The following is a 25,746-nucleotide window of genomic DNA, read 5'->3' on the forward strand; positions in this document are numbered from 1 at the left end:
AGAAAAGTGGCCAAACCTGCTTCAATTTGAGATCATTTTCTTTTATAAATGGCCATTTATCATCTTGTGTTTGGCAAATGTACGCCAAGCCGATTTACAGAGTAAAAATGATTTGAGAACTATGTGTTGCAACTGAAACAAATGTTGCTTGGAGATCAAAGACTTCTTTATTGAAGCTCTTATGGATTTTGTTTATTTATTTTCAAGTTTGTTTGAATTTTTTTTTATGGCGTTTTTTGACTGTTTACGAAAAAATTGGCTACCTTTGGGCTCGTTTACACTTTACAACCTATTTTTGACTAGAAAAGATTTACATGTTTGGCAACTCTGTTGAAAGCATTTTTTGCTTCTTTGGCGGTTACAAATTTGTAAAAAAGTGAAAAGATGAAGAACCTGTGACTGTGAGTGTCTGTTTGGCAGTGGCACTTTTGGCAGTGTAACGTACTTTGTCGCTGTTATAGGGTGTTAGTATCAAAGAAAGTCTATATGCTATGTTTCAGTTAGGCTTATAGCAGTTTGACTACACTAGTTCATTTTTTGACATATACCGGTAGTCCGGTACCATATATACATTGACAAAACATGCACTCAGTGACTCAGCAATGCGTAATTACATTCACAAGTTTGAATAGTTAATTTGGTCAAGTATTTTAGGAATGGCCAAAGGTTACCACTAAAGGTCTGTGACTCTGAATGCACAGTTATCAAGTATGCTTAAACTAGGCCTACCATATTTTCATCGCCTAAAAAGAGGACACGTATCGCCAGCAAGTAGAATTTTACGCTTCAAGAATATTTTACATGTTTTTAGATCATTACAGTATAGGCCTACACAGCAAAAGTTACCGAAAAAAAACAAGAAAACAGATTGACTGAACGTTTAATTTATTTTTTCTCATTTTTAGTGCTTCCTTAAGACAACGAATGATTTTATATTATTAAGAGTCAGCAAAAGTGAAAAAAATACCTAATTTTTAGACAGTTTCAGTCAGACAGCAATGATCGCAATTCGCAAAAGTCTGCAAAATGTGACAAATCAGGCTCGATCTCCAGGTAGCCAAGCCTTAACTTTTTTTAACAAGAAATGGTCAGCCTTAACAAAATCGTTAAATTATTTGCAAGAAATATGATTTAAACAGTAGGCTACACATTACTGTTAAGATGCTAAAACGGCGTGAACTAAAAAGCGTTAAGCTGTTTGTTTCCTTGCAAAGCTGTAGGCCTATCCAATAATCCATGCCACGATTTATTTTGCTGTAGGCTTCCTGTAGGCCTAAGTTAGATGTTTTACACATTGCACTTATGGACATTCGTTTCGATTTGTTTCAAGTAACAAATGAACCAAACTTAATCAACAATTTCTACAAGCGTTGTATCAATATAAAACGTAAGTAGGTAAAAGAATAATTTTTTTGTGAAAGTGTGAGCATGGCTTTTAAAATGTCGTTTAATATCTTACAGTGAACCAGGCAATGAACGTTTAACAACAGTTCCATAAAATGCGCACATTTCCTGTAGAATTTATAAATCAGCGTGTTACCTTGGTATATATACAAAATGTTTAGAAAACAAATAGCCTACAAGCCGTCGCTGAAACGTCATCAAGCAATATAATCCCGTTGAAAATTTAAGCATCAAAATCCAAACTGTCAAAAAAGAGGACATTTGAGCATTTTTTAGTGTCCTCGGAGGACAATTCATTTTTCTTGAAATAAGAGGACAAATCCTCTTAACACTTTAGCTGCCAGCGTTTTGAAAAAATGAGAGGAGTTCTCCTCTTTCTCTGGTTGCCATGGTAATGAAAAAATGGGTTGCCAAACTATTGAAATGCACTTTAAAATTTTGGAGCAAATTGGTGTTGCAATTGATCGTCGAAATGACCATTGCATTTACAAGCGCGCCAGTCAGCAAAACAGTTTTTTTTGCATTGAATCAACCTGTTCAGACGTGAAATCAATGTAAAGAAAAACGATAGGCCGAGTGATTCAACGTATTCAAACATTGAATCAATGTAAATACGAACTGTTAGACTAATTCGGTTCTTTGAACAAATCGAATGGCTTTTGTAAATATTTCTCAGTTGCAACTTATACCTGGTCAGCAAAAGTTCCTTTTTTATACGATTTCAACGTCTGGCGACGATGAAACGATGTAAAAATGACAATTTTTGCTGGCCGGTAGCTAGGCTACTGTACGGTACCGAAGTTTAACTTAACCAACTAGGCGATTGCAAACATATTTCCTTTCGATGAAACCTATAGGCTACCACGTTTGGTTTGCCTTTACATTACATTCAAAAGTTTTGTTGACATCATAGCATAGTCATGGCATATATTCATAAGAAAATGCTTGCTTGGATTTTTTTAGCGACTAGGGTTAGATAGGCTGCAGGACTTCTAGCTAGTACCAGTAAGCAGTCTAGTCTAGTGACTCTAAATGAATAGGTAAATTAGTCTAAAGCTTAAAAAATAATAGAATATTTCAATTACCTTGCTGCATAAAAAGTAAGCTCTTTTACATGACCTATGTGCATTGATCAATATACTAGTAGCCTGGCATCATGATCCCAGTCTAAGAATTTCTAGACCTCGAAGTCATTGCTGAATTTCAAGCTTTGTTCACACAGATTGGTGTTTTGACTTTTATTTAATTTTAAGAATTTGGCGGGGAAATGGGTTAAAAATCGTTTTTTTTTTGGTTTAAAATTGAAGCAACCTGTCAGGCCCCCAGACTGGCAACACATTAGGATTTTTGGGGCATTGTGACGTCATGTGACGTTAAATTACATCACAATTGCACGAGCTAACTCGTTTCCAGCAGCAGAACTGTTAAAAGAGGACGTATGGTAGCCCTAGCTTAAACTCCATCACAAAAGCTCACCTTGATTATGGGATTTTATGCGAACCATAGGCTACTAGCTTTTGTCAAATGGCATCATAGACATTGTTCTAAATTGCAAATGGAAACTATAGCCTCTTATGTTATGGCTATAAGTTGCTTCAGTGTGGAATTTGTTCTCTACGTTCTCGAGCTATCGTTTTGAATCAGATTTGCACATCCGTGATCATTCTAGCATACGGTACTAGTTGTGGTGTGAATGTCACATTTGTGCAAGCTTTATTGTTTTATAATACAACCTTTAAAAATAAAATAAATTTGGCTAATAGCTGTATTCAAAAAACATATAATGAAATAAATAGCAGCTGTTTTTACATGACATTAAGTGTTTTGATGAAGCACTGCCAGCTCTTCAATAGTGTCAAATCTATGCTCTGATTGGCTGTTTAGCATGATGACTTCATACCTGAATAACACCTTGGCTTAGTGTAACTGTAATGACTATATATTTTATTTAAAGTGGTTATTTTTACTCACTTGTTGCCATGGTTGCAATCAAAAAGCATTGTTTCGTGGCAGGTGTTGTCAGAATAAGGGTTAAAGTTAGAGAGAGTTAAGGTATGGGTTAGAGTTAAGGTTAGGGTTTTGTTTTCAGTCCTGGACATTTAATTTTCCAAATTACAAGTTTATGTTTTTAAACTTTACAATTTTCCTAAATTAGAGCAGCATACCTTATCTGGCAACACTATTGCAGGAAATATAGCCACTGCCTATTTTATTTATATTAGGACATTATTTTTCACTTTGACCACATATCAAAAACGAGCGCATCTTTGCAGACGGTACCACAAAAATTAAGATTAGAGATGTACCGATATATCGGTATCGGTGATATCGGCCATTTTTTGAGTATCGGTATCGGCAAAATTTGGCCGATACTGTGGCCGATACTAAACGTGTAAACAAAGGCGTTTTCTGCGGATTTTATGCAGAAGCAAAGATATAGATTTTTTAAAGTAGTAACTAACGTCAATGTCGTCACATTGAAGTAGAAAAATAATAACCTAATCAAATTTTTGATACCTCACACTCCCATGACTTCATGGGCGCACCTTTTGGCATTGTTTGCTTACAGTGATTCTTTCACTCAAACAAAACGTTTTGTTTCAGCAGTTTTGCGTTGTTCGATTCTTAAGTTGTGAAGGAGACTCAATTTCTCCAATGTTTATCATTTGTGTTTCTTTTTAACTCTCAGCAGAGGATAAAACCCGGCCAAGACTACCCAGTACCCAGGTGGCGGGAATGTGTAGTTTTGCATCGTTTTTGCATTGCTGGACGTTTGAGGGACCCGTGTGGCTTGGTTATTTTGGTGGGCTGGTTCTGTCAGTTTGTGATTTGGTTTCCGCCTTTCGTTGAGGTGGACTCACCAGGCTTGAACAATGTCGTGGCGGATTGGATGGGCTCGGAGTGGGGGCGGTGGGACTGCGAATCCTCACTGAACTAATCAATAAGTGGTCTTGTTGCGCTTGGGATGGCGGCCTCATTGTGGGGGAAAGTGTCCTTCCCTGCTGTCGGCACGGGGCTGGGCGCTTACTGGTGCGGCGGGCTGTTGCGATTCGCTGGCCATAACGGTGTGGCTTCCACACTAGCCATTTAGACCATCCAATCAACTATATGTTTCTCGGCAGCCGTTTTGTAGCAAGAATTGACATCGACAAGAATTGAAATGGCTAGTGTGGAAGCTGCACCGTTGTGGTTGACGGGTCGCGGCAGCTCGCTGTGCTGGTGAGTGCTCACTGCTCAGCCTTGTGCTGGTGGCCGGGGGGGACGCTCCTTTCTTCGCAATGAGGTTGTCATCTTGGGCGCAACGGGACCATTTTGATTGGTTTTTTGAGGATTTGTGGCCCCATTGCTTTCTTTTTGGGCCTACTTATTCTGCTGTGACATTGTTTGGGCTTGGTGATTTTGTTGCTGCTAAGGGTGCAAGTTGAATTGCCGACTGGTGGAGCTGGCTTGCTGGGGGCAGCCGAGTTGCACAGGTTTTTTGAGCGTTTGGCGGGTTGGGAGCGATGCAGAATTGTGCATTTTTGCTACCTGGGTAGTCTTGGCCTGGCAAAAGCTTTTCAACCAAACGCCCTTAGCCCCTTAGGTTGCACATTACTTGTCGAGTAGTTTTTGTACGACTACACAAATCACTTGGTTTACATTTTACATCTTATTATCAATTATGATAGCCTTATTTGAAGAGTTTGCGCAAACATTTTATTAATTTTTCAGAAACCCCAATTATGATGTAATGTTTCTTCCCTTATACCCCAATCCTCAATTACGGTGGCCTTTCATTACTAAAACCTACTATTATGACACAACAATGTGGTTGAGATTGGATTCTTGAATCGTTAATAAATTATGCCAATCCAAAGTTTTTTTTAATAGTTTTATGCAAATAAGGTAAAACTTAGCATTTGATATATTTCCTTGCAAATACCAAAATTGCTTCTTTTTGTAACACTAAAGTATCGGCCAAAATATCGGTATCAGTATCGGTATCGGCCTAAAAAAGTGATATCGGGATCGGTATCGGCCAAAATATTGGTATCGGTATATCTCTAATTAAGATAGTCACTTTATAAAGTCTGGGTCACTGTTATTATCGCTTGCTTTTTGTAACAGCATGTGGTTAAAAACTGGAATTGCATTTACTGCTGGAGGAATTGCACTTGTTTTTTGTAAACATGATGTTCTAGCTTCCACTGGCGGTGGAATCACAAAGTGGAATGACAATTGGGATAAACGAAATCATCAAAATTCAAAAGCTACTCGTCATATTTTCTTAATTCGCCATGGACAATATTATCGTAATGGAAAAACTATGAATGAAAAATCATTGACTGACCTTGGAAAAGAGCAATCGATTTTGACTGGAAAAAGATTAAAAGATCTTGGTTTGGATAAGAAAATAAATTGCATATTTGCATCCACAAAAACAAGAGCTAGTGAAACATTCAATTTAATATATAAGCAACTAGAAAATAACCTAATCCCATATAAATATACAGATTTTTTACGTGAAGGGATTCCATTTGAACTTGAATCGATTCAGCAATGGGCTGAACCACAAGAATCGTTTCTTGATCACTCAAAGTTTGAATTGGCTTTTCGTCATTTCATTCATAGGGCAGATGCTGATCAAAGCAAGGATTCTGTTGAAGTTTTTGTTTGTCATGGAAATATTATTGGTTATTTTGTTTGTCGTGCCTTGCAATTGCCCCCTGAAACTATGGTGAATATGACAGTTCAACATGGAAGTATCACACAGCTGTCAATTCGACCAAATGGAAGAGTTTCTTTGAAGGCTTTGGGAGATGTTGGCCATTTGCCACCTGATAAACTCACATTTGTATGATTATTCACCATATTATACTTATAATAGCTGATCTCATCCTGCATTTGCTGTGCCAACACAGACTGAAGAGAAGATATATATATAATTATGTTTTATAGTTATTGTCAATAGTGATTGAGTTGTTTCTGCTTTTTGTTTTTCACGTTAACTAAATAATCAGTATTGTAGTAATAAACCTATAAAGCATTTGACAAAAACAGAAGGTCACTAGCCACCTACGACGGTAATTCAAACCTTTTGGCTTGCACCCTTTTTCTCAATAATGTCCGGTACTTCAGTTATTAGTGCTGCAATGTAGAGCAATATCGATTCTGCACTTATTATGCATAGTCCTGTACTAGATCATACACATTTATTACAATGTCTCACAAAAAACTACCACAGTTATTGAAAGTTGATGTTGATGATAGATTTATTTGTAAAAGTTAAGTTAAATATTCAAAATTATGCATAAGCACTTAAGCAGTGTATATATACCTATTAGGTACTTGATTATTTTGTTTTTTCTTTATCAGTTGAATCAACTCCATTTCTATCATTTGTCCATTTTTTTGTGTTACATAGTGCCAAGATTTTTTCACTGTTTACTCTGATGCAATTTACGGTACACGACAACTGGGCGAGACAAAGTGGGCGATGCCACCTTGGGCGAGACCAGGTGGGCGACGAGTCAAGTGGGCGACGGCCAAGGTGGGCGACGAGACAAGTGGGCGACGGCCAAAGTGGGCGACGTGTCAAGTGGACGACGGCCAAAGTGGGCGACGGCAGCGAAAGTTTAGCCGGTCGGAACGGTGGTGACATATATAATTTATGTAGTTGCTTTGTGGCGTCACGGTTTATCGTGAAGCTTAAGAGAATAAAGTCATATTTTCTGTTTTAGATCATAAAATATGAATTTTTATTTTTACTTTAAAATGCAGTTCAAACAGCTCCTGTAGACATTGAAATTTGATAATTTGTGGAAGAGAGGCGATGGGAGTTTCACGATGTTAATTTGCATTGTGACATCATCTTGACACATTATTTTGCAACACACAAACCAGTCTCTGAATATTATAAACACTTGCGTTAGGTCACTAGGTCAGCCAATGCTGAGATCTTAACTACTAAGTAGCTGGTTACGTGCATTAGACATTTGAGTTTTGGCAGTGATTTTCAAGCGAAACCGAAGTTTTTTGTTAGTTGTTGGAGTGTGTTATTGTTCAAAATAGGCCTACATGTAAAAACTTACATACGATTCATTAACTACGGAGATTAGCATAAATTTGATGCTCTAAAGATAAATTCATATTTTTCAATTTTTAGGTCATAAAAAATGGCCCTAGTAAAAACTGTCAGTCACAATGTGTTCCGTAAACTGCTGATGCGGCTACGCAGCGTCTAGACTAGAACATTCGGATTAAAAAATATCAGTTGACAGTTCGTACCGAAGTATTTTTCTGACTTGTTTGAACCGGTAGCTGAGTATCGTTCGAAACTCGAAAGACGCTTTCGATTGTGATGACAACTACGACTTGCCTTGCATGTATTATACGAAGTATTTCAATTTGTGAGCACGCTTCTCCAGAATGTCGTGGCCTACATATATATAGGTCACCAATCGAATGTTTGTGGGACAGACGCATGCGATCAAAACAAAGACAAATGTCTGTAATCCCAGACCATAATCTTATGTTTAAACGTTGTACTGCAAACAAAGACGTTGAATCAATATAAAATAATATAGTTTCGGGAGAGAGTTTGCTTTTTTATACCAAAGACAGGCAAGACACAACAATACCACAGGGTTGAGCATTACAACAGTATATATTTTTTACATATTTACAAAATAGTTAACATTAACAAAAAATGTTAACTATTTTGTAAATAGCTAACTGCTCTTGGCTGATGCTGAGCTGCGTCGGAGTCTGCCTCGCTTTCTGACCTAGTCTTATTCTGAAACGATCCCTGTTCCATATCTAGAAATCTAAAACCTCAATTGCTAAGGTAACAGGGATCAGTAGTCAGTAGATATTACAGAAAATGTATTTCGCACTTATTCAGTGCATCGTCAGTTCTGATAAAGGGTTCTGAATAAGTGCGAAATATATTTTCTGTAACATCTACTGACTACTGATCCCTGTTACCTTAGCAATTGAGGTTTTAGCTATTTTGTAAATATGTAAAATATATACTGTTGTAATGCTCAACCCTGTGGTATTGTTGTGTCTTGCCTGTCTTTGATATAAAATAATGCAATGAAAAATCTAAACAACTTTTAAAAAATTGTTTGTTGGTCTGCTTTGTTAAGTCAACAGTCATTATTAAGTTAATAAGTCATTACTATTCACTAGGGCAATTTTTTTATGACCGAAAAATTGAAAAATATGACTTTATTTTTAGAGCATCAAATTTATGCTAATCTCCGTAGTTAATGAATCTTATGTAAGTTTTTACATGTAGGCCTATTTTGAACAATAACACACTCCAACAACTAACAAAAAACTTCGGTTTCGTTTGAAAATCACTGCCCAAATTCAAATGTCTAATGCACGTAACCAGCTACTTAGTAGTTAAGATCTCAGCACTGGCTGACCTAGTGACCTAACGCAAGTGTTTATAATATTTAGAGACTGGTTTGTGTGTTGCAAAATAATGTGTCAAGATGATGTCACAATGCAAATTAACATCAAACAGCAAGCGCTATTACTAGGCTACAAAAAATAATGAAAATGTTGCTTCCAATGCTTCGTGAAACTCAGCTTCAGCGTGAGAACTCTCATTGCCTCCCTCAAATTATCAAAGTTCAATGTCTACAGGAGCTGTTTGAACTACATTTACGAAGTTACTAGGGTTCAATCATTGTATTTTAAATTTAAAATGAGAAGTCATATTTTATGAACTAAAACAGAAAATATGACTTTATAACTTCTTAAATTGACCCCGTAGCAACGTCGTTGTTTCACTGTTATCGGTTTGACAACTTTCTTCACCACTTAAAAATATGACTTTAAAGACTTTTAGTTACATCTTTCGATAACGGTTAGGGAGTATTTTGAACAATAACACACTCGAACAACTAACAAAAAACTCCTCAGAGACTAGTTTGTGTGTTGCAAAATAATGTGTCAATATGATGTCACAATGCAAATTAACATCAAACAGCAAGCGCTATTACAGCATGCTTCGTGAAACTCCCATCCCCTCTCTTCCACAAATTATCAAATTTCAATGTCTACAGGAGCTGTTTGAACTGCATTTAGGAAGTTACTAGGGTTCAATCATTGCATTTTAAAGTAAAAATAAAAATTCATATTTTATGATCTAAAACAGAAAATATGACTTTATTCTCTTAAGCTTTACGATAAACCGTAACGCCACAAAGCAACTACATAAATTATATATGTCACCACCGTTCCGACCGGCTAAACTTTCGCTGCCGTCGCCCACTTTGGCCGTCGTCCACTTGGCACGTCGCCCACTTTGGCCGTCGCCCAGTTTGGCCGTCGCCCACTTGTCTCGTCGCCCACCTTGGCCGTCGCCCACTTGACTCGTCGCCCACCTGGTCTCGCCCAAGGTGGCATCGCCCACTTTGTCTCGCCCAGTTGTCGTGTACCGTGCAATTTATTATATTACCAATAAATTTTGCCATAATTTTTGTCATATTATCTGCTATTTTGTAATTTAGATAACAATTCATGCTTTGTTTTGCAGAACAGTTTATTAGATACTTTGTTATAGTGTCCAAACATTTTGGAGAAAATTATGGATGTTTCTCCAAATCATACGATTTATGTGAACAATCTTAATGAAAAAGTAAAAATGGAAGGTAAGCAATTTTTCAAATCCAGACCCCCAAAACAATGTTAATTCGCACTAAAACAATGTTATCCTGTGTGTGTGCACCTGCGCTATTGCAACAACTTTTCAAGCTAATGCAAGTTATTTTATTTTTTTCAAAGCAAAATTATTTATCTTGATTTTATTCAGGGTTGAGAAAAACCCAGGTTTTTTTAAAAAAGCCCAACCCGTCCGGGTTTTTTTAAAAAAACCCGGGTTTTTTTGGGTTTTATTGGGTTTTTTTAAAAAAGATGCAAAAAAAGGTAGATTCATGCTTATTTCACCTCAAAACTACTTTTTACGAATGAAGTGCCTTTCACTCACAGTACATGCTTGCATAACTCAATAAAATAATGCACTAGTTGCTTGAATGTTGCATGATCCATTAATTTCAAGACCAAGTTGGATGTTGCATCATCCACTGATTTCGGGTCTGCTACTATTCGGTGAGTCCGATTCGGTGAGTCCGATTCGGTGAGTCTGATTCGGTGAGTTCCTAACTTCTAACCCCTAACCTTAACTCCTAACCCCTAACCCTAAAACGGCAATGATAATTAGGCTACGGTACCCGATAATTAAAAAAAAAAATTGAAAAAATCCCCCGTTAAGGGATCGGACTCACCGAATCGGACTAACCGAATCGGACTCACCGAATCGGACTCACCGAAATGGGCCATTCCGCTGATTTCTATACCAAGTTGATGCTACCGTGGTAGAAATCACATTATTGCATCATTTGCTTTAGATTTGAAGGCAAGGAGCATTTATGCCATCATGTTTAAATATTTTTATCATTTATATATATATTATATAGTAATCCATTAGCTCATCCATATAGTAATCCATTATATAGCTCATCCATTACATATAGTAATGGATGAGCAATTGCGTGGCCAATGGCCATTTAGGCAAATGCTCTGAAACAGCCATGCATTAGAATCCAGAATCTGTAATTGGCAAATAGCCTCCTAAATTGCATTTCACATCATATACAGGGTCATCAATATTTAGCGTTACAATCTATTTCATCCATCGAGATTCTGGCTAAAGAGTTGAGAGTGTCGTATGGGACCATGCCAACTTTAATCCGAAAGGACCTGAAGATGTCTCCATTCAAGCAGGTCAAAAAACAACAACTTTCTGCTAAAGTTGTTGATAAACAACGCCAAAGATCCCCGATTCTTCTTTCCTGCATTCGGGATGGCATGCTACCAAATCTCGTTTTCAGTGATGAGAAGAAATTTGATGTTGAACATCACTTTAACACCCAAAACGATCGGGTTTGGTCGAGGGATGGGGATGAAGCATCTCGAGTGGTGACAAGGAAACAATGTGCCGCCTCAGTGATGGTCTGGGCAGCCGTGACAGAGTCCGGTAAAAGTCCCCTCTTTTTTGTTGACCAGGGGGTGAAATTGAACCAGCAAAACTATCGAGATGACATCCTCATTGGCGCATTGTTGCACTGGCCCCAGAAGCACTTCAAAAAACGTCCCTGGTCTTTTCAGCAGGATTCTACACCATCACATGGGGCTAAAAAGACTCAGGAGTGGCTTTCCGAGAATGTCCCGCACTTCATTCCCAAAGAGGAATGGCCCCCGTCTTCCCCCGATCTGAATCTCCTTGATTTTGGGATCTGGTCATACCTTGAGAGCAAGGTCTCGGCCACTCACCATCAAAGTTTGGAAGCTCTGAAGATGAAAATGCAGAAGGAGTGGGCCAAAGTCCCTCAGAAAGTAAATTCGTGACACATGCAAGGTTTTTTCTAAACGTCTTCAACTAGTTATTGACGCAGATGGAGGACATATTGAATAATATTTTGTGTATTAACTCTCTATTGCTTTTTCTACAATAATACATTTGCAAAAATTCTAAATTTTCTTTCATTTCATAAATATAACCAATTTAAGTTGTAACGATAAATACTGATGACCCTGTATACAGACTGCAGTAGAGTAGTACTTTCACCAGTTTAACTATAAGGCCTTCTAAATGAGTTTTAATGTAGTATACACAAAGTGGCATTACTTGATTTTTGTGTACTGTGCAATATCCACTGCGTTTTCAGTTTATTCTTGGAAATTTACTTCACAATCACATCCTTAAGTCCTAATTTAAAGTTTGTTTTAAGTGCCTTGTTATGTTTTTGTTCATTTTTTTAATTTTCTAATAAAAACTGGACAAATATGATGCTCTGGGTTTTTTTATGGGTTTTTTTAAGTGGGTTTTATTAAAAAAAACCACCTGGGTTTTTTTGGGTCGGGTAAAATACCGACAACCCTGATTTTATTGTGATTTCAGTTTCATTTTGTAAGATTTTGTTTTGACCAAAAAAGTTCGTTTCAAACACCCCTCGTAAATATCAAAGAGTTCCCATTTCATTTGATGTGTATTCTGCAGAGCTGAAGAAGTCCCTCTATGCCATATTCTCACAATTTGGACCAATAATGGACATCATTGCTTTGAAAACATTAAAAATGAGAGGCCAAGCATTTGTCATATTCAAAGACATCAACAGTGCCACTAATGCTCTGCGAGCGATGCAGGGATTTCCTTTCTATGATAAAGCAATGGTATGAGCATGACAATGTGTTTCTTTTAACTGTACCAGTAATACATCAGTTTTAACAACTTTCTGTGTTACTGTTATGACTTCCAGGCTTAGGACACTTAAAATATTTCTTGATTTCTTTGAGCATGTTTTCATTTCATGTTTTTACAAACTGTTCATTGTTAAACTTTTTCTCAAAAAAAAAGATCTTTTTTGTTGCATTTTGCAATAAGACGTTTACTTTAAAATTATGATAAAAATCAACACTTTTGGAATCTTGATAATTAAATTTATAACACACATAATTTTCACCACATTTGTAGCCTTGATTGGTCAATTAATAACACGCATAGTTTTGTGGAATAGAAATCAAAAGGTGAAATAAAAATAATGGTTCGAGTCTCAGGACATCCACTGAAACTGTGCGGGAAACCAAGCTTCCCGGTTCTGCAGTGTATTTGCATAGGAGAGTTTCAGTTTAAAACTCCTACCAGACATTTCAATCAATTAAAAATTACTGTCAAGTTTGCATCAGTGTTCGAAGTCTCAAAATTCGGATTGAGTATTATAGTTCAAACTTTTTCAGTCAAAGACTAATGTTTTGCTTAGAAATATTCTTCTGCACATTAAAAAAAATTATATACCGGTACTTTAACTATCTTGGACTTTTATGAGGCCTATATATAATTAATTAATTATATATCATACATGCCTTCACGCCAGTGAACAACGCTGTTGTGTCTTTTAAGTAGCAAATAACAGTTTTCAAGGCTTTTAAACTTATTCATGAAAGTTCTTACATTTCCAAATATTTCACAGAAATTGGCATATTCCAAAAAGGATTCTGACGTAATAGCGAAAATGAAAGGAACATTCACTGAACGTGTGAGAGAAAAAAAGAAAAAGAAGAAGGAACCGAAAAAGGTACCAGATGAATGTTTTTGTAGTTTTCATAATAATTGTTAGAGCTTCGGTAGAGAGTTTGTCTTGTTGAACCATAGGCATACGAAGCCGAGCAACGTGATCAAGTTTAACATCTTCAAGTTTATTAGAATGATAGAGCTTCGATTTTTTCAGATGTAGTTAAGTTGTATGTATATTATTCCTGAAGAGGACATCTTGTGATGTCGAAAACGTTCGATACTTAATTTGTTACGTAGTTTTATGTTTATGTAAATGTAATAAACTTGAAGATGTTAAACTTGATCACGTTGCTCGGCTTCGTATGCCTATGGTTCATAATAATTGCATTCGTTGTATATCAGTAGAGTCTGGAATGGGGTATAGACCTTGGGAATATTATACCCCAGTTTGTATAAAGAAATTACCACACTAGATTGGAAGAATTAAATGAAGGTTTGACAATTATAAAACTTACATCTATATAGACAGAACACTTTTTAGATCTTTATCAATAAATTTAGCGTTAGGTGTAAAGCAGGACTGTTGAACTTGTTAGTTTTCGTCAGAGTTATTCAAAACTAAACTGCGTTTTTCGTAAGAAGTTTATCGCCCAAGATTGTTGTGCAATAGGTCTACTATGAGCTACATATCCTATAAACAATCGACATTTGTTCAGTGTACAGAGCGTTTTCGCCGTTCAATAATATCTTGATTTTTTCAGTCTAAACCTGCTCCTCCAATGACTGGAATCCTTCCCACCAGAGGCAAGTTTGATTTTTGTTTTTTAAACAAAATAATTTGTGTTTCTCATTAAATTTACTACAGATATGGTACCTTTTATTTTTCAAACGAAAGCCAGCGGTACATCAAGCAACCTGCTTTCTTCATTAGTTAATTTTGCAAAAACTTTTCACAAGCAAAAATATTTTGCCTTTGTAACTGACGAAGTAACATAGCCAATACATTCTGCTCTTCTAAGTCGGTAGATGTGAGCTCATTACCCTACCTGGTCCTACCAAAGAAAATGACACTTAACTTACTTCCTGTTTACAATCCAACATTGAGAGGTTTAATTTGGGGTAACAATGTACTCGACTGCTCTATCTAGCTGAGCTGCACCTGTCTGTTGTAAAGTGCTGAGAGCAGCACACAACTGCGATGAACACAGCGCTATATGGTAAAAATCATTATGACAGGAATACACTCTGACTGTTTGCTTGTGTCAAATCGTTTGTTTATGAACAGAATTACTCTTCGTGCAGAAGGAGCGATCTACCTGACGTCATCACAAAGCTGAATACTCATTGTAGAACAGCAAGCATTGAGAGCTCTGTGTCATAAATCAGTGGTGCGATACTGATGAGCACAGCCTCATGTGCGAAACACGTTTCTATCGCTGTCAATTCTTGCTTCACCCTACCGCCTGGAAAACGAATTCATCTTCAATGTAAAACTCTTTTTTAAACACGGTGACGTTCTTTATCATTTGTGTTTCATAGGTCCCCCTCCTCCTCGACCGGAAGAGAGCGATGGCAGTGACAATCCTCCTAATCATATTCTGTTCCTTAACAATCTCCCTGAGGAGACCTCGGATGAAATGATAAACATGCTCTTTAGCAAGTAAGTTATTGCGACGTCTCGCGGCGAAGCATTGAACAAAAACATCCACTTTCACCGCACTTGCAAGTGACGTTTACTTATTAACAATGAACACATGACACTGTGAGGGTTGGCATTCGGTGTGTTTTTCCACCACCTGGTTGATACACCCGTAAAGGCGTGCAACCAAATGATTAAACGTCTTTGAAAGAGAATAGTTTGTCACATTTCTTAATGGCAAATCTTTTTCCAAGAACTTCACAATTATTTTTCGAAACCGCTTTAGAAATGATACGACACTTTTGTCTGCCTAGGCCATGAATAAGATTTATATTCTAGATTAGAAGAATCTTTTTGGATTCGCTCTTGTGAAAATTCGCTGTTTTGAGTGTAAAATTTAATGATTCATTCTGCCATGAGGTGGCATTGCAATGCTTTTGTTTGACTGGCTTTCAATTGCTCGTTTTAGTCAACTTCAAAACTTGCCTTTTCAGCTTTTCTGGATACAAAGAAGTTCGTCTTGTGCCTGGCCGCCATGACATCGCGTTTGTCGAGTTTGAATCCGACCAACAATCTTCCCAAGCGAAGGATTCTCTCCAGGGTTTCAAGCTTTCTCCCACGCACGCCTTGAAGATTATTTTTGCCAAGAAGTAACCCGGTCTCTTGACGATTGATCCGTTTGCCATTCGGGAGTCTTCGCCAGTTTTCATGCACGACTGGACTGATTGTTGCACACCCTGCCTCTCTCAAGGAACTTATTTTAAGTAACTTGACTTTTGCGAAGAATTGAAAAAAATTGGTTTGAAAATTGTTTCTGCAGTCAATCTAGAGAAATTTCACCTGCCGAAGTTTATCTGAACTGAGAAACCTAATATTGAAGTAGTCGAATTTTTTATACCATTGTTTCGGCAACGTAAAATCAGAGCACGGATTTATGTACATTCGAGGAAATTGTTTCGTAGATTTTTGCGTAAAGTAGAACCTGAGTAGAACATTTCGCAAAACTGCTTGTTACAGTTAAGACACTTGTGTGAAGAAGGGAGTTAAGACACTTCTGTCTTAAATTTGTATGAAAAGCTGCTTGTCATATTCTGTCTGTTTACTGGTGTATTATATACAGAAATAACATGCACTTCTACTTTGATTAATTACTGACAACAGAATGTACCTCCGGGTTACTTGCCAGGGTTGCCAAAAGATAATCTGGTAACCGGTCATAAGCATAACATAATAATCACATTTCAATACACTACATCCCTTCCTTCTCGGATTAAAACGTAGTTTTCCAAGGCATTACTTATTTGGATAAAAACTCATTTTACATTAAATGATCATTAAGCTACAGGTGATGAAAACCATGAGCACTTGAACCAAACGACGCATCATCATTAGGTTTCGTTTACGTAAGCATCATTCATGCAATCTATGGTATACACAGATTAACTTTAAGTAGGCTACCAACGTTTACTGTCAAAAGCAATATAGCCATACTCCAAAGATCATGATTAGCCTAATACGTTTGCTTCTACTTTTCACACTTTGATCTTGAAATTGTAGTGGCGAACAATTAAATAGATTACCACTCAATTGACATGACGTTTAAACAAATAGACATGCGTTTCAGAGCTAGTCTTTATAACGAAAGAACAAAAGGAATCATAGGCATACAAGTCTGCATTCTAGTCACTTCAAGTTACATAATCGTTAAAGCGAGCAGGTTTACTGACATTACGTGTCGGACGAGTACGTACAGGTATTGAGGACTCATTCGAATCAGCGTTCAAGGTCATGTCCGCAGGAGGTGAGTTTACATTTCATCACTGGTGTGCAATTTCTTAAACAACGACGAATTTCGTGTCAATTAAACCCCTTCATTGTTTTGTACTGTCACTTCCCCCCTTTCCTTTCTAACTACCTGTTGGGTAGCGCTATCAAAATTTGCAGAAAGTTTATTTGATTTTTGACTTTTAACCAAAACTTCATCTCCAACCCGAATATCTGAGTCGACAGCACGTCGCTTAAAGTCAGTATATAGTTTACCGTCTATTTTACCCTTCCAGTCTCTGTCTCGAATCCCTTCATCAAAGATCTGAGGTTCTCGGCACAGTTCAGGTAATTTATACTTCATTTCTCTGCGAAACATCATATAATAAGGAGTAGAACCTGTAGAAACTTGCGGAGTTGAACGATATGCCATTAGAAATTTGTTGATCTCATACCGCCAATCTTTCTTTTCAACTTGAGCAACTTTGATTGCCTTTAACAATGTTCGATTTTGTCGTTCCACCTCACCGTTTGCTTGAGGCCATAATGGTGTTGTTTTGCGGTGTATTACTCCATGTTCTTCTAGAAAATTCTCAAAATCATTCGATACAAATTGTGGACCATTATCAGTTCGCAATGAGTAAGGTACTCCAAACCTTGAAAACATGGGCAGAATCGCTTGAATCAATTTTTCACTTGTGATTGATTTCAAGATTGCAATTTCGTAAAAACGACTAAAGTAATCTACCACTACTAAAATGTTCTCACCACTTGGTAATGGACCAAGAATATCTGCCGCACAATCTTGCCAAGGCCCACTTGGTGGCAATACCCGAGCAATTGGTTCTGGTCTGCAAAAGTCGCTGGTGACTTGACATCCGTGACAAAGTTTACACATCTTTTCTGCATCAGCATCGATCTTTGGCCACCACACCTTTGTGCGTAATCGATTCTTTGTCTTGACAATGCCTTGGTGACCCTCGTGTGCCAAATTGAGCACCTTTTCACGCAATGTAGCAGGTATAACGAGTCTTGTCCCTCTGAGCAACAAGTTTCCATATGTACACAGTTCATTTTTTACATGCAAAAAGCTTGTGTCTGTACACTTGGACCAATTTCCTGAATGAATATAGTCCCTAATTTCTGACAACTATGGATCAGCAGCTGATTCTTGTTCAAGTTCTTCTGTAGATAAAGCGACTGGCATACTTTGAAGAACAATAGATCTCACATAATCATAAGGTTCTTTTAAATCTCTGCTTTCTTCATAGGGCTCTTTATTTAGCCTTGACAATGCATCAGCAATGTTAGTTTTCCCTGGACGATAGATAACACTAAAATCAAACGATTGTAAACGCAATACCCAGCGTTCTATTCTTGCTGATGGTCTTGATTTCTTCGTGTAAATGTATTGCAGGGGCTTATGATCTGTTTCAAGTTCAAAATGTCTTCCAAATACATGCAAATTGAATCTTTCACAAGACCAAACCAACCCTAGAGCTCCTTTTTCCGTTTGGCTGTACTTCTTTTCCACATCTGACAAACTTCGAGATGCATAAGAAATGACTCTCCACACTCCATCTTGTAACTGAGTCAACACAGCACCTAGACCAACTGGAGATGCATCTGTCACGATTCTTGTCTTGCAGTCATTCCGATAATATGCCAATGTATCAGCCTTTGTGATCACTGTTTTTAATTTCAAAAATGCATCTTGGTGTGCTTTATGCCATTGAAACTTTGCAGTCTTTTTGGTCAAGTCTAGTATAGGCCTTGCAATGGTTGCTAAATTTGGGATAAACTTAGCTGAAAACTGAACAAAACCCATGAATGATCTGACTTCACTAGCTGAAGTTGGAGGTTGTGCTTTTTGAATAGCTGCAATTTTCTCTGCACTGGGACTTACCCCTTGTTGGTGCAAGTCATGTCCAAAAAATGTAAGCTTTGACATTCTAAACTGACATTTTGTTTTATTCAAAGTCAATCCAGATTTTAACAACTTTTCCAGTACCACATGTAATCGACTGTCATGTTCTGTCCTGTCTTTTCCATAAATGGCAAAGTCATCTGCAATGTTAGCAACACCATCGCAGTTCTTCAATAAATCCCAAATAATTTTCTGATATTTTTCAGGAGCAGAACTCAGTCCAAACATTAGCCTTTTATATCTGTATAGACCTCGATGTGTAACAAATGTTGTAATATGGCGGCTCGTTTCATCCAACATTATCTGATGAAAGCCCCATTTTAAATCCAACTTACTGAAAACAGTACTACCATTGAGTTGATACAACAGTGGGAATTGGATGTCTCTCTCTAACTATAGCCTGATTGGCTTGTCGCATATCAACACAAATGCGAATGTCACCATCACTCTTAGGTATGACTACCAATGGAGAGATCCAACTTGATGGTCCTTCTGGGACTTCTTCTATAATATCAGCATCAAGCAGTTCATTTAACTTTACATCTACCTTTTCTCTCATCGGAAATGGTATTCTTCGAACAGGTTGAGCTACTGGCTTAAGAGAATCATCAATATGCAATTTTAACTCATAATCTTTTAACAAGCCAACACCAGTAAATAAACCATCATACTTAGACACAATGTCATTATCAACTTGAGGTTCAACATTATTAGCACCAGATTTAACACCATTTACATGTATTGGACCAACATGCAACAAACCTAAAGTCTCTGCGGTGTCTTTGCCCAATAGTCTGTGTCCATCGGTATCTGCTACCACAAAGTCAGCAACACATACTTTTTGTGTAACTTTTGATTCAACTTTTGCTGTAAATGTTCCTAATGTTGGAATTGGCTTCTTACTTCCATACGCGTACAATGTTTTAGCAGATTTCCTTGTTGTTGCATTAATATTACATGTCTTCAGCCATTCCCAAATTTGCTTGTTCACAATGTTGCATGATGCACCGGAATCAACTAACATGTCTCCCACAGACACACCACCAATGTTTAAACTTACACTGCACAGCCCATGTGTTGAACTTTTCATTGAAAAGACATTAGTTGATGCTCCAAATTCATTTTCACCCAATCCTGAATTATCTATTTGATTGGCATTAGATTTTAAAAAGGTTTTAGATTTTGCATTTCTTTGTTGATAAAATTGTGTTGTATTCCTTACTTTTGATCTGCATTTCTTTTGAAAATGTCCCAGATTTCCACATTTGTGACACTTCTTCCCTCTTGCAGGGCACTGCCTGTCAAGTTTGAAATGACCAAATAATCCACATGCAAAACACTCTTGTGTGTCTTTTCCCTGTTTTGACTTAATGTTACTCTTTCTTTGTACAGGAACTGAATTTACTTCATGCTGCATGCTTGGTTCTAATGATTTTCTTTCTATCATCTTAACCTGTGAATTAACTGCTTCATGTGCTCTAGCAATAGCTAATATATCATTTAACTGCACATCTCCTTTTTCCAAAAACTTTCGTCGTAAATGATTGGAATGACATTTATCAATTACTTGATCACGAAGTTGGGTATCCAATGAATCACCAAATTCACACATAGCTGCTTGTTGTCGCAGTCTGCAAACAAATTTGTTCACCGGCTCATCATGTCTTTGCATCAATTGCCTAAAAACATGGCGTTCAAAAGGTACATTAGCCTTAGGAAGAAAATGATCATCCAACAATGTTAAAGTCTCTTGAAGAGCTTTACCTTCATTGTCTGGAACCAAAGAAAAATAAATTTCTTGCACATCCACACCAGTAGTGTGCAGCAGCAGAGCCTGTTTTTGTTCATCACTGGTGACACCTTTTCCAGTGATATACAATGAAAACGCCCGTTTCCATCGCTTCCAACGTTGTCCCTGGCTTTGTGCATCACCATTGACATCAAAGGGTAATACAGCTGACACCTCGCAGGTAACTGCAGCTCCATTCATGATGCTCACTAGTAGTTTGGACAACACGATAAGAACAATTCAATGTCTGCTTGGACCTCTTGAACTAATAGGCTACAGATTTAAATATTTTCCTCGTCGCCAAATGTCATATTCTGTCTGTTTACTGGTGTATTATATACAGAAATAACATGCACTTCTACTTTGATTAATTACTGACAACAGAATGTACCTCCGGGTTACTTGCCAGGGTTGCCAAAAGATAATCTGGTAACCGGTCATAAGCATAACATAATAATCACATTTCAATACACTACACTGCTAATTAGGCTATGTGAGCATTGCTGTTTTATCGACAATCGAATTGGCTTAACTGGATTTTAAACTTCATTTTATAGGAATAAGCCAATGTTCAAGTAGAAAGTATTGTAACAAAAGCGATTACCTTGCATCTCTTGCGTGGGCCAACGCTGCTGTGAGTCTGAAATAGTTTGGATATTCAGCCAGGCTATGTGATCTCACTGTGTTTACACCTAAGGACTAGGCCAAAGTGAAAAATTACGATCTTGGTGAATGTTGAGCTTGCGGCAACTTGGTGTGATGTGATTGATATCAACGTCAAACTCATTTACGGTCAATGCCAGAGATTACTGGACTCAACCGCTTGCCCAGTGGGGTTGGTCGCGAGGAGAGAAGCATAGATAGCACGGCATATGCCTTGTGTTTACGAAAGTCATCCGTTGGTTTCAAGGTTTAATCTCCTTGAATAAACCCAGTAGGCTGCGACCAAGCAATGGCTAATCCACAGTTGCCGTCATGATCAATGCGAATATAGGCTACATGAGAGCGGTTACACTTCACTGACTTTGATATTTTTCCACGCATTCGCTTCCATTTTGGGAAGACAAACAGAAGTTAGCCTAGCGTAGGCCTACTTGAAAGCTCGTAAGCTGTTTTAATAGGTATTTTACAGTTGTCAAATGCCCTTCAACGTTAAACCTTTTCCGTGAAAGCTTAGGCTACTTGTTGGCTTCAGCATGGGATCTTTTTAGACAAAGGAAAACTAAAATACTGCTTATGTTGCTGTACTTTAACATTATCGAATGGGGTAATTATAGCAATGGTCATGTGTGCTGATTAAGTAAGTCTTGGTCACTTTAAACAATCCTCAAAAGTTTGTATTGCGTGAGAAGAAAAGATTTTGCAATAGCCTACTACCTCAAATTTTTTTATTGTGATCAACTACTGACTCAGAATGTACTGGTTAAATATAAATGCTTTAACGTAGCTCGGTTACAACAATGACGATGTTTCAAAAGATCAGACGATCGACTAAGGAGTCCAAGCAAGTTTTATTGAGAATGTCCTTGAATTAGTGGGCTACGTTGGTCGAGCTAGGTAGCCAGCCCCCTATATGCCTAAGCGTGCAGAATTCGGTTTTCAATTTTATCATTGTCTTAATCTTTTTTTTTTTTTGAAATTACTTTTTGTTAAATAAAATTGTATTATTTCGAATAAGCCAAATGTCGAACTGTGCATAAGCGAAAAAGGTTAGGATTAAAAAAAAGTCGTAGCCTATTGATGCTTATTGCACTCCATAAAAGTCTATACGCCTAGACTACTGTTTGATTGATTTTATCTTCGGACTGGGAAAGCTTCTTATCCTGGTAGTTTTGCATAGCCTACTTGTGTAGGCCAGAGGGTTTGAACCACTGGCGCAGGCCCGGTATCGAGGTTGACAGAGTAAAGTTTTCGGTTATGTTGAAGTGTTGTTGTCAGGGAATTATTCCATTCACTAGGTTCTGCTGAATGGAAAGCAGTCCCGAAATGCGTTGCTCATGCGCACGCCCCGAGAGCCGAACCTGCGCCGTTTGTTCTTGAGTCGGGTGCCTATAACCACTGTTGCTAATGTGTAGTTTGTGACGCGACCTGGTAGAAAAACAAGGTAAGTGGATTCATTTGGAAATATTTCAGGGTTGAAGCTTGCAATTTTAAATTTGTGGTATGTTTGGCTAGTCTGACCCTATGTGGTAGCCTAAGATCAGTGCCGGTCTTAGGGTATTTCGGGCCCTGTGCGGAATATGCTTTGCGGGCCCCATTGACAATGATCTAATTCAGTAGCGTAGCTATAAGTATTTTGAAAGGGGAAGGAGGAGGTTTTGAAAAATTAAGCTACTTTGAATTGTATTATGTGCTTTGAATTTGGTGCATTCTGAGAGCATGTTCAACAAAAATTTGGGTATGAATACCTACTGTAAAATGGTGCTGTTCGGTGGCATTGCAAAAGATAAGATCATGTTTTCCTTGGCATTTTTCGGAAATAAAGTTGCAGTTTGTTTGAAGAAATTACTGCATTTTCTGAGTAAATTTCGGGCCCCCTAATTTGCGGGCCCTGTGCGATCGTACCGTTTGCACACCCCAAAGACCGGCACTGCTACGATATTCCTCTTGATATTCGCAAGCAACATAGGGTTCTTCAAAATTGTTATGCTGATTTGAAGGCTAGCCTATGGCCATAAGGTAGTTGCAGGCTAGAAGAGCTTCTTTGCCTTTCCGTCCACACTCTAAATCTTCTTCCTACCTGGTGTAACCTATACCTACGCAAATTCATCTGACATTTATGCTTAGACATCTGCGGTGTTACAAGTGGGTTACAACAACGCATGAAAAACCTCTTCGAAAGTTATGTTTACGTAGGTACAAATAGGAAACCATTTTTTTCCAAGGCTAGCCATGTTTTGTGTAAAATTTGTAATTAACTTAGCAATTATGTTATATCAATTAGGTATTACCAGACAAAAAAACAATTGCAATGCAGAAATTTACAATTTCAAACATTACAGGTAGGCTACAACGTCTTTTAATGGTTTATAGTAACCTATAGGCAGTGCTGTATTTGTAAAAAAAAGCACAGGGTATACTGTCAGATTTTCCAAAATGATAAATAATACACAACTTACAAAATACTAATCTTTATTCTACCATAACATGAATTATCAACATCAAAATTATACGAGTACGGAATTAAGTTCATGGTACACCCAGGTACCATTGGTCCTCAAATGGTTAAGTAGTTAGTTAGTAGTTGTCAAGAATCAGTAAGGATAGCATAAGCAGTCTCTTTGGAAAACCAGAGGGTATACCACAGCTGCTCGAAAAAGCAGAGAATACACTGCGTATACCGCCGTATACCCTCGAACACAGCACTGCCTATAGGTCTATATGGATTGATGAAGGTGTGAAAATGCCACATTAGCGCCCACCTGTTTAGCCGCACCATTTCAATAAAGAGTAGGCAACGCTATAGTTAGCAACATTAGTGGTGTTTATTTACGCAATCTAGTGAAAACAACAACCGAATAATCCAAACTGACATGCAAGTAGCTTACGTAAACAAGTAGGCTGATGGGCTATTCAGAAAGCAGGCAACGTTTGCTGCAACAAATGGTGTCATTGCCAGAATGTTAAGCAATGAGGTCGAGAAAAAAATAATGTTGCAGCAACGTAACAAACCAGACAAAAACAATCTTCCTGTAGAATAGACAGAGTTATGCTGCATTAACCAATAACTTTAAGGAAGTTCAAATAAGCTTAGGCTATATTAGTTCTGCCTGTCACAGTAAAAGCAGCACGGAAGGGAGTCACTCATGGTTACAGTGCAAGAGCTTTAGCGCAGTTGCAATGTTGAATCACTTATGTATTCAGATCGCTGTGGTCCTAACTAAGTTACCAGGTTCAATCAATCAAACCACCACCATATTAGTGGCAATGTTAAATTTAAAAGATTTTAGCAGCAGCCTACAAGGCCCTACATTTATTTTTACATGGAAAAACCATGCCCATAAATATATTTCACAATATTTTTAGAAATAACAGAACAGAAAAATTTATTTTTCGGTCAGCTAAATAAAGTTCCTGTTTTTAAAATATGGAAACTTTCCATCAAGTCAGCACTTAAATGTAACGTCAGGTTAAAACCGCTTACAATACAAGATTATAATTATTACCGTACCCGATACGTACGACCAGTAACGTTGGCAGGGGTTACTTTTGGACCGGGCCTTGATGATTTTAGGGGCTCGTAACCTTTCCAAAGGGCCCAAGAACTTAAAGAAACTACCGCGTGTTCTTTGGATATACAGTAGTGTACTTTTACTTAGAGGTGTCTTGTTGTGGGACCTGAAAATATTATTTGTACCCAGGGTGGAACTAGTAAGTAATCTTGGGTGGGGGCAATTTCAGAAAAACATAATGATATGTAAGTCTACATTAATCCGACCTTGCAAATACACGTCAAAAAGTTACTTTTCTGGGTTTTAGGTGGGCAATCGCTTCCCCCACTGTTGCCACTGTTGGTACCTGGCCCAAATTATCCTTGTACTTGGCCCAAATTATGTTAATGCACAAAATTGTTCCGCGGCTCATAAAAGGTTGAAAAACACGGCAATAAGCTAGGCAGAGGATGCACTGATCTACATAGGTATAAGCAAGGATCAGTGGCGTAGCCAAGGGGGTGGGCTTAGCGGGGTTACAACCCCTCCTTTGGCACTCGTGTGACGTCACGATACTGAGAATGATGGTTTCAGTCTCTTTATGCTTGAGAATGATGCTTTCAGTCTAAAAAAAAATGCCTAATTTTAAACAAAACTGCATTAAAAGAGCGAGTTTTGCCAATACCAAACATTCAAACATCTCAGCCAGGAATTAGCAACAAGAAAACAAAGAGACTTATAGCTTTATTTCCGAAAAATGCCGAAGAAAACATGATCTTATCCTTTTGCTATGCCAACGGACAGCACCATTTTACAGGAATATTCATACCCACATTTTTGTTGAAAATGCTCTCAGAATGCACCAAATTCAAAGTAATTTTTCAAAATTTTCTGGGGGAGGCCCTCCAGACCCCCCGCCGCTGGGTCGTCACCCCCCCCCCCCTTTCAAAATTCATGGCTACGCTACTGGCAACGATTGTCATATCTCGGATAAGTTTTGAA

At 37.8% G+C, this 25,746-nt stretch overlaps 2 protein-coding genes and 1 pseudogene across 2 annotated transcripts; 2 read left to right on the forward strand and 1 right to left on the reverse strand.

Moving 5' to 3' along the window:
• Window positions 1-1,370: 1,370 nt before the first annotated feature.
• On the forward strand, window positions 1,371-16,642 carry LOC145784239 (U1 small nuclear ribonucleoprotein A-like). Its single transcript, XM_082596025.1, has 7 exons — window positions 1,371-1,387; window positions 9,938-10,052; window positions 12,461-12,633; window positions 13,431-13,535; window positions 14,236-14,278; window positions 15,014-15,134; window positions 15,608-16,642. Exons 2-7 carry the CDS (start codon window positions 9,989-9,991, stop codon window positions 15,765-15,767), a joined length of 666 nt encoding a protein of 221 aa, XP_082452151.1. The 5' UTR covers window positions 1,371-1,387; window positions 9,938-9,988; the 3' UTR covers window positions 15,768-16,642.
• On the forward strand, window positions 5,456-6,871 carry LOC145784550 (serine/threonine-protein phosphatase PGAM5, mitochondrial pseudogene; annotated as a pseudogene).
• A 2,508-nt stretch (window positions 16,643-19,150) lies between the features above and the next one.
• LOC145783919 (uncharacterized) lies at window positions 19,151-20,794 on the reverse strand. The gene has a single exon (XM_082595680.1). It carries the CDS (start codon window positions 20,792-20,794, stop codon window positions 19,151-19,153), a length of 1,644 nt encoding a protein of 547 aa, XP_082451806.1.
• Between the last annotated feature and the right edge of the window lie 4,952 nt (window positions 20,795-25,746).

This window comes from Aplidium turbinatum, chromosome 15, assembly GCF_918807975.1.
Source record: "Aplidium turbinatum chromosome 15, kaAplTurb1.1, whole genome shotgun sequence".
In the NCBI taxonomy this organism is placed as follows: Eukaryota; Metazoa; Chordata; class Ascidiacea; order Aplousobranchia; family Polyclinidae; genus Aplidium; species Aplidium turbinatum.